Source organism: Antedon bifida, chromosome 3, assembly GCF_963402885.1.
Source record: "Antedon bifida chromosome 3, ecAntBifi1.1, whole genome shotgun sequence".
In the NCBI taxonomy this organism is placed as follows: Eukaryota; Metazoa; Echinodermata; class Crinoidea; order Comatulida; family Antedonidae; genus Antedon; species Antedon bifida.
The window spans coordinates 21,749,716-21,759,732 of NC_136228.1; the positions used below are offsets into that span (position 1 = coordinate 21,749,716).

A 10,017-nucleotide genomic window follows, 5' to 3' on the forward strand; every position below is an offset into this window, starting at 1 on the left:
ATAATATTATTTGTTGTTAATATTATTTTATTGACTATTGTTTTTCATTTTTCAAGGTGTTGCACTCACAGTCGGTTTCTAAGAAACCGTTATCACCTTGGGTTATCTGCAGTGAGTAAAGCTTATTGGATGGAACCAAACCGAAAGTATGTGGTGGCAAAACCAGTGGCTTCAATTGACGTTTCATCAGCAAAGGCCAAAAAAAGAAAACTAGATGAGTCGATTGATGAGGGCACCCCAGATCCACCAGTTTCAACTACTACAACATCAGTGGAAACACGCACAACGGCTTTCCATGTCATGAATGACCCAGGGCTTGCATTCCTTGTCGAGCAGCTGGCACTGATTGCACCAAAATCTGTAGTCCTGAGTACTTTGCCTAAATACTGTGAGGCATTTGTTCCAGTAGAGGTTGAGGAAAAGTTTCCACCTGTTATGAGCAAGCTGTATGATGCAGAGGCGCTGATGCTTTCGTATCCTGAGCTGTACTGTCTGTTGTCATATACTCAATTGGTAATGTTGAACTTAAAATTGAGTACTTTTGACGGACACCACCGATGACCCTCTCCACATGAATTCGTAAATGAGCAATTTTTCTTATGGTTTCCACCTCAAGAGCAGACAGCTGTTGTTTTCCCTTCTTAAAAGCAGGAATCTTTGCTTCGCAACCATAAAACCCAGCATCATCTTTTATGTCAAAACGTCGGTCGGCAAGGATGACATCCCCAGGTAGCAGATAATCAAAAAAATCTGACGTCAATGTTATGGTCTTATCTGTACCTCTGCCTCCCCATGCTGCAGACAAATATGAAATTTACCTGCATGGAGTGCAGCCAATTAAAAACTTTACTGTATTGTGGTGCTTGTAGCTGAAAAACAGTTGTGCCCTCGCTTCAAGACTTGAGGGCCGCTCGCAAAAAACCTCAAAACAGTCAATTATTACTGCTACCTTCGACTCCAATGCAATTCGAAATTGCATTGGCATGGTTTTCCACAACACCTCCCTTTCTGGCCATACAATAAGCTCTTGTTCAGCATAGACATGGCATCCAGTCCCGTATTAAAAACTCGACACTGTTGAGTCACTTATATGAAATCGGTACGCAATGTCCTGATTTCTAAGGTTCAGTCTAAGTTTGAACAGTACAATTAGTAACTGCTGGAATCGACTTACTGATGTTCTACTCGGGAATCTTTTTTTAACTAGTTCAAAAACCAACATCAATACTGCAAATGAAGGCAACCCTGTGTAGAAATGAGTTCGCTCATTGTCATTTTTAAAAGTTAACTCCGTTATTGGCGACTCCTGTAAGAAGGCCTGTGACTGGGCCTGTAAGACATCTATGTCAGCACAACACATAGTAGAGTTTGGTGTTGATATGTCAACACAGACACATATGTTTTCTACAGGAGAAACATCTTCCCTATTAGCTTCACCTAATTGGAGATCTAACAAAACTTCCACAGCAATACATTTCTTTTTTTTTTCAGTTCTTTTTTGTGACCTTTCGTATCGCTCCTTATCACGTTTTGCGGTGTGATCATCCAGGTCCAGCCTGCCCATGTCTTGAGTTGGAGCCCAACATTAGCGAACGTATGTACACTACGTTGCCCCTCGCGGTACTCGTTCCACAATGTTGTAAGTCTCTCGTTTGCCACCTTGCTGCCTGTTCGTGTTCTTCTCAATTCATCTCTGTATATCATCTCTACATTGATCGATACTGTCGAATTTCTTGGATGGTTACTAAATGTGAACATAAGCCGATTTAAAAAGGCATGTTTAACCGATTTATCATGCACGTCCGATCAGTGTGACAGCGCCCTCCATTTCTCCAATATGCGCCGGGCCCATGTGTGGATCGAGGCTAAGAATCAAACTTTTCAAACGACAAATTACAGTTAATTATCAAACTTAAATAGTAGTATATGAACTGGAACTAAATAATTTGATTTAACTTTCCACGTAGACAACGCTGGTCGAGTCCTTCTTACAACAGAGCATATTTTATACTTATAGATACAATAAACCGTGTTAATCAAAACCCGAAAAGTAAGGTTGTGAAGGAGCAGCATACGCAAAGTAAACATACGTAACCAAGTAACTTTGCGCGCCTTTTCAATGGCACATGATTACGCAACTTCAACTATTATCATGATTTGACAAGTGCCTGAAACTTTATTTTTCCTGGTTGAAATGAAATCATTAATAGCAATTACTTTAAAAAAATATTATACTGTATACTGAGATGAAGTGAGGTCATGTCAATTTTTTTTAAATAAGTATGTAAGTATGCTTTGTATTGGAATAGGTTTGTGCACGCTGCATAAGTCCTTTGTACGCTGGACAAAGATTTCTGTGCAATCTATAATACATGTGACCTTTGAATAGTTGTCACTAAAGCAACTCTTGTTTCTTCTTCGTTCCTAGCACCTCCAAATTGGAATTCATACTTGTCCTGCCGCAGCTCTCCATACTGCATCAAGTCGTTTAGTATGTTTTCATTTAACAGCCTAGCTCTATCAGCTTTTTCCACCATGCCTTTGTGATTGTCATCTATGTGCTGCTTCTTATCTTCTGCTAAGGTTTGTGTTCTTTCTGCATCAATTTGTTTGTTTCGCAAACAAGCATTCTGGCTTTTGAAAGTAATCTTCCTTAAATCTGATTTTTTTGAAAGCCATTCCAACGTCTTATTGCATCACTATCTTACTTTCCACACAACTCAAACTGTTTCGGAGTTCGGAGCTGTAATGGTCAGTAATCCAAATACTCTCTCACCACTAATATTATTACTTGTACATGTTCTTTTAACTCATAGCTGGTGGTGTTGTTTACCTTTCTAGAGGGGCTTATCTCTCCCAGTGGCTCTTTGCACTAATGTTGTTAATCTTTTCCATAAAAAACACAGGGGAGCGAAGGGATCTGTTCAACCTGGTAGGATGCGTCTCACTGTCCGGTTCGTTGTGGAACATGTATGGCAGATATCTACAGTGTACCTAGTATATACCTGGTATAACGGTAAGCTGAACCACTATCAGGAGGGATTGAGATTGTGTCAACATGTATTTCCTAATTAAGACTACTGTCTTGAATGAATGTGTCTCGAGGATACAGATGTTTTAGAAATTTCTCGATCTTTTTTGTTTTTATTGCGACGTCACACGATATGTGTTGGTGCGCCGGGGGATGGATCGAGGCTAAGAATCAAACATTTCTTTTAACGACAAATTACAGTTAATTATCTATCTTAAATAGTAGTATATGATGTGGAACTAAATAATTTGACTTAACTTACCACATGGACGATGTTGGTCGAGTCCTTCTTACAGCAGAGCATATTTAGCAGTGATATAATAAAACTTGTTCATCAAAACGCGAAAAGTAAGGTTGTGAAGGAGCATACGCAAAGTAAACATACGTAACTTTGCGCGCCTTTTCAGTGTCACATGATTTTTTTTTTAATATGTATGTATGCAAGTGTTAAAAATAAGAAAAAGAAACATTAATTTGTTAGTATTTTTATAGCCGTCATTAGTTTCTTTCTTCTTTATTGCTAGCACCTCCAAATTCGAATTCATACTTGTCCTGCCGCAGCTCTCCATACTGCATCAAGTCGTTTAGCGTGTTTTCATTTAACAACCTAGCTCTATCAGCTTTTTCCACCATGCCTTTGCGATTGTCATCTATGTGCTGCTTCTTATCTTCTGCTAAGGTTTGTGGTCTTTCTGCATCAATTTGTTTGCTTCGCAAACCAAGCATTCAGGCCTTTGAAAGTAATTCTTCCTTATCTGATTTTTTTGAAAGCCATTCCGACGTCTTATTGTATTTATGCATTATGTTACTTTTCACATACTGAAACTGGCATTCGAAGCTCACTTTATGTAATGGTCAGTAATCCAAATACTCTCTCTGTCTTGAATGTGTCTCGAGGATACAGATGTTTTAGAAATTTCTCTATCTTTTTTCTTTTTGTTCCGACTTCACACGATGCGCCGGGCCCATTTCCCACGCCTTTCTGTTATGAAAGATGGTTGCACAAGATGACATGTCGGTTGCCTGAAAGCAAACTGTGTTATCCTTTTTAAACTGTCGTGATATTATTACAACTAAATTTCTAATGCGATGATATTCCTATAATGATCATCAATACCTGTAAATCTATTTACAGTATTTCCCGCCAGGAAGTTGATTCTAATTAAGAAAGGTTGCACAAGATGATTCTATATCAGATTGCACCTGTATACTAATGATGATGAAATGCCTAACATCAATATCTGAAGAACCTCTCCATTTGGCAAGTCTTTACATGCAGCAAAGGCATCTTATGGCTCATAAACATGAGTGACCCCCACCAATGATTATTGGTAATAGTAACCAAGAATTTCCTCATTTCTGTCATGGTGGTTTTTTAATTTAAAAGTGTAATATCTGCATTTGCTATTAATTGTTTCTGTGAGCTCGTCTTCTCTCAGCTTAAAGCCAGCAGCGCCAAACTGCTTCTGCTCCTGTAGGATGGTTGATGTGGTTTTTTGTTTTTGGACACAATGGCTTCTTATTTGCCAATTCGCCATTTCCTTTTCAGTAAAAATAACTGACATCAGTGCTTTTAGCAATAAACTTGGCTTTTTTGTCTTTCTTAGAAGGCTTTCGTATGCGCTAACCTCCATGGTGATAGCAATGTGTAATGTAGACCACCTATGGTGATGATTGAACATCTAAAAATTCTTGTGTTACCTTCATATTCCATAGCGTTAGCTGACCCCTCATGATTTACATTGCGCTCCAACTGATGCTATAGTTTCTTCACCATTTCTTCTATCGAACTCGACTTCCTTTGAAGCCATGTTTGCTTGCTTGTTTGCATAATATTTTTCTGAAGAATTTATTACAATGTTAAATGTTTGTTTTATTTGTTCTGATTTGGTATAACTTTTTTGACAATACAGTACAAAGATTGACTTGCTTAAAAATAACAAAAAGTTAAAATACTTCTTAAATTTATGTACATCTTAACAACATGCACATTGAAAGCAATATACACAAAAATAAAATTTTAGATTGTAATCTTATAAAATTTCAATCAAGATAATTTCTGAACACAAATTGAACAGTCTTGTACAGAAGTCAGAGGTCACTCTTTATTTTTTTTAAATGAATTGTTACTTACCCAATGTGTTTAACCTGATGTTATAGCTAACACTGTTAGATTATTAATTGATGTTAACCAGCCTCTTCTATCTGTTGTTTGAATACATCTGAGTCCCAGTGATTTTTTCCAAAAATGATAACATTCCTAAAAAAAAAATCCATATGCTGATTAACAATTTACAAGGAATTTCTTCAAGCAAAAGAGCAAGTGAATAAGGATGTTGCATGGCAACAATGCTTATGAGCAACTGAAATCTAACCTCGCACTAAGGCAACTTATGAGGAGATATGTGTAAAAATATTGTACACTGGAAATAAACTTAAATTACACAATAATAAGTGTTACTGTACAACAACATAATAACTGAATGCAACAGAGCAGATGAGATTGGATGAGAAAGTTTATAAACGTCTATTGAAATCCAGACTGAGTAGTTCACAAATATGCAAGGGTTATGACGAGATTGAGTTGAAATTAATCCAGACATGTCATGAAAAAGAAGTGGATAAAATGGATTGTGAAAGAAAGAAATCAAAAAGTGACTACCATACAGATGGTATATGATAATATATATATACTGGAAGAATGTTAGCTGGAAGTTATCTCTTTCGGACTCCCCAGAAGCATTTGAATAACAGATATTTAGTGGTCAATCGTGTTAAATAACATGCCTCGAAAGTCAAGTCAAAATCATTGTTTAGCTATAACATCAGAGTGACTTAATTTTGGTAAAGTATGATAACACACAAAACAACAGGTTAGTGACAACAGTTTTACCAAAATATAAACAGAAAGAAATGGAATAGAAAAAGAAACAAATATACCATACTCTTTTAAAAGGTTTCAAAAGACCTTTTTATGTTTATCAATATGGAAATTCAGATGAAACATAAAGTGTGCAAAAATTATCCAAATGAGTGATTAAAAATTATTTTTATTATATTTGAATACACCATTTCTCAAAAATATCCTATTTTACATTTTACAAATATCATATCTCGTGGGCTCATGATTTACAAATAAAAAAAAGTTATATTTAATTTAATGACTAAACAACTTTTCCCTGTTCTTCTGTACTTTCTCTTTTTTGGACCCATTTATTATATTCATAGCTGAGCTTGGTATTTGGCGATAGTTTGATTTGCACATGTGGTTCAGTCCTACCTACTGTACACAGAGAAAATTGTATTGTATTTCCGCTGCTTGTGACTTTATTTTCAAAGCACAGTCATGTAGTTCTTTCTGCAGTTTTTCAGATTGGATGCAGTAAAAAAAAGTGAATCCGTTTGCAGATGCAGCATCTATCTAGTTGCTCATTCATAGGGCCTGTTTCTGCTGCAACTGCTTAAAATATGGTATAAAAATACAGTATAAAATACGGTATATTCTATACCATATTTTTTAGTACCCCGTTTCTGCTAAAAAAATACTTGGGTGGTCGTGTTAAAATTCATCCTTTTACCTAAACTGTACGTGAGCCGGAAGTCTGTGTTTGACCCAAGTATACTGAGCGTGCACACTGTAACTCCACTCTCGTGGAATTTCCCACTCGAAATCTCGATCTCCACATATTTTCCGCTTTCCACTTAGTTATTTTTTTGCAATGTTGTACGGCTTTCGCAGGCTCTTCAGCTTTGAGTTTACTTGTTTTAGAGACCTATTCCGTAATTCTGCTTTATTTTTAGTTTTACACCTCACTTTCTACTACTTTGTACCTGGTTCTGATCCATTAGGTAATGAGGGGCAGCTACTGTATGGCCCGATCTTCTAATATTCTGTCCAAAACCTCGTAATGGGGACAAGCAATTCTGTCCCTCCCAGACTCCGAGTTATTTTTTTTGCCATGTTGTACTGCTTTCGCAGGCTCTTAGCTTTGAGTTTACTTGCTTTGGAGACAAGTCTATTCAATAATCCTGCTTTATTTTGTTAGAAATGTCTTTATAAAGGTGGTTGTCCCTTTTATTGCCTTTTAGTTGTCCGGAAATTTTAACTTCCCCTCACAAATTTATAGTAAATACCATAACGTCTTCGCTCCACATTTTCGCCGAATAAACCTATATACTATACATAAAATCAAATCACAACACGATGTTGACCTCATGTCACAGGTAAAAAAATATAGGGCTTTTTTTATTGGCAGCAGAAAAGGGTACAGAAAATACGGTAAAGATTTGTAAATACTGTATTTTATCCACAAATTTGGTGGGGAAAATATGTATACAAAATACGGTATTTTTTTGTGACCGCCATTTCCGCTTCCAGAAATATACCGTATATATATACGCTATTAAAAAAATACCGTATTAAATACGGTAGTTACTTGGCATTAGAAACTGGGATTTGAACTCAAGTCAATGGCTAATGAATACATCGATGTGTCATAGCTTTTAGCATCATCCTCGTATGTCTCTCCATTGCCTGTCTCTTCTTTCCTCTGTTATATCGATTTCAAATTATTTTAAAAATTGATGATACTAATACTAATAGCCTCTAAAAACTGCTTCATCATTTTATTGAAAAGACTAAATTCAGTTTTGCTTGGGTTACTGTAAAGATTGATTGTCTCTGTGATCTTTCAATGACAATTTTCTGGAAAGACCCAATTCCATCAAAGCTAACATCTTTCACTGAACAAGTCTTTGCATTTCCGTTCTGACAGTTTTTATTACGGTCAGAATTTATTAGATGTTGAATTCATGCAGATCAACCACAATTGGTGTAACGAAAAAACCAATGTGTTCTGTTGAACACATCCATCATTTCCTGATGACTGGAGGATCAACTTCTACGACTGGAGGATCAACTCCGACGACTGGAGGATCAACTCCAACGACTGGAGGATCAACTCCGACGACTGGAGGATAATAATAAGTAGATAATAAGAAGTCCTCAATCGTATCATTCGTCTTCTGGGATTGTTCATAAATTGTTATTTAATAATAAGAAATGTTCAAATAAATTGTGAATGTTTTATTTTTTTTCCATTTTCCACTACCGAGTCTACCATCAGTTGCCTTTATGCTGTATGCAGTTACCTCTGTTCCACTCTTTATTAGCTTGCAGTAAGTCTATAAAAATATTAAAGTTCTCGCCTAACAGTTAACCTCCTAGAAGAAAACACAACCTCTAAAACTTCCTGGTCTAGGCAAATTTTCTTAAAACATTCTGTTAATGCAATACATTCCAGGACATTTACTCTCTTCCTTGTAAATTCACCTGCCGCGTGACAACAGCAACATTCCTACAGCATATGCCTACAATTGCCACAATGGCACCATTCGGTTGTATCCAACCTGCTAGGCCTTGGTGGCTACAGCTTAGCCTGTTGTTGATGTTCTTTTTTTAAAGTACTATCTGCAGAACGAACAGTGTACGGTTCAAATGCATAATCATTTCCTACTCTGTAACACAGGGTCATATCGCCACAGCTTCTTTCTGCTTCACCACGCGCTTATAATAAATGAAACTTTTATTGTTTAAGGGACAAACAATTATATTTCATATTTTTTTAACCCTTTAACATTGTTTACAGTTTATAAAATATATGGTTAAAAAATTGTGTACTTATTGGGACTAAAACCCTATTGTTGCCGGAACATGAAAGCAGCTCATAGCCACCACCTTCTGTAAGCTTTGGAAAAACCTCCATCATTACTTCCTTCAGCTTGGATGGTGACATATTAGAATGCTTGATTGACATAACCTTTTCACCAAGATCAGCATCTGCCAACGCCTGCTTTTCGGCCATGGTTGGCGCATGTTCCATTTCAGGATTTGCCAAACAGATTACCTTTGGTCCATGAGGTGTCACCATAACTTTGTGCTTTTCTTTTTTTACCAAAACCTTGGTTTTTTGTTTCCCGATTGCCTATTATTGCAGATAACAGGGTGCCTAGGAAAAATACGAGTATTTACTATCAAAGTGAAATAAACATACATGCTAGGTCTAATGTTAATTGCAATATCTGTGCATTAGGTTGTCCAAAGTCAATTTTGCATGTGACAAACAGTATGGTTGGTCTCAATGGATTTAAAGCTATAGAGACCTGTACCACTCTCTCCTTTCCTGACACACCCTACATCTTTGTGTAATTGTAATTATTTATTCTGTCTAAGTTTGACTGGTGACATGTTCATCCCATCCGCTTAGACCGTGGTGCCTTTCTCTTTAATCTGCTTGCCAGTTTCCATTGTTACGGTGGTGGTGATCATTTCTTCTTTCTCTTTAAGGAAGTTGTGTAAAATTAAATTTAAAAATCAGTTTTCTGCAATTCTGGTCTTCCAGACCTTCACAGAAATTTTCGAAGTTTTAATTACAACTCTTTATTTCAAGTTTTAATTACAATTCTTTATTTCAAGTTTTAATTCCAACTCCTACATTTTCATAAAAATCTAGATTATAAAGTACACCTTCTCCCTGTAATCTTAAGGCAGATGATGACTAGTGCCACTTTTATTTTACTCACATCTTCTTCAAGTCGGATACTTCTAGCATGAATTTCCTCTATCCTTTCCTGTGACATTCCACACTTGATTTGTCATTGCTGTGTGAAAAGTTTATTGTTGGCAATTCTGTAAATGTTGTTATTGGGATGCTGGTGGTTCGGCTAATTTGATGGCTTGTTCAGAGCCTAAACCTGTCCATTTGTGTTGCTGCATCCTTTTTTTCCTGTTGTAACATACAACAATCACAACATGTCCATCTATGATCCGAATTTGGCTGTATGCCCCGGACTCTCCATTCTGGTATCCCCACCTAAAAAGAACATTTGTCATTACTGTAGTTTTAGATATTCTTAAAGTTTCCAAACATTCACAATACTTGGCTGCAGATATTGTTCTTGATGGCGATAATATGTCCGTTCCGATA

General features: G+C 36.6%; 1 protein-coding gene across 1 annotated transcript; it reads right to left on the bottom strand.

Moving 5' to 3' along the window:
• Window positions 1-433: 433 nt before the first annotated feature.
• On the bottom strand, window positions 434-1,564 carry LOC144838228 (uncharacterized). The gene is given in 1 exon segment (XM_078693579.1): window positions 434-1,564. A coding segment is annotated over 1 exon segment (1,131 nt).
• Between the last annotated feature and the right edge of the window lie 8,453 nt (window positions 1,565-10,017).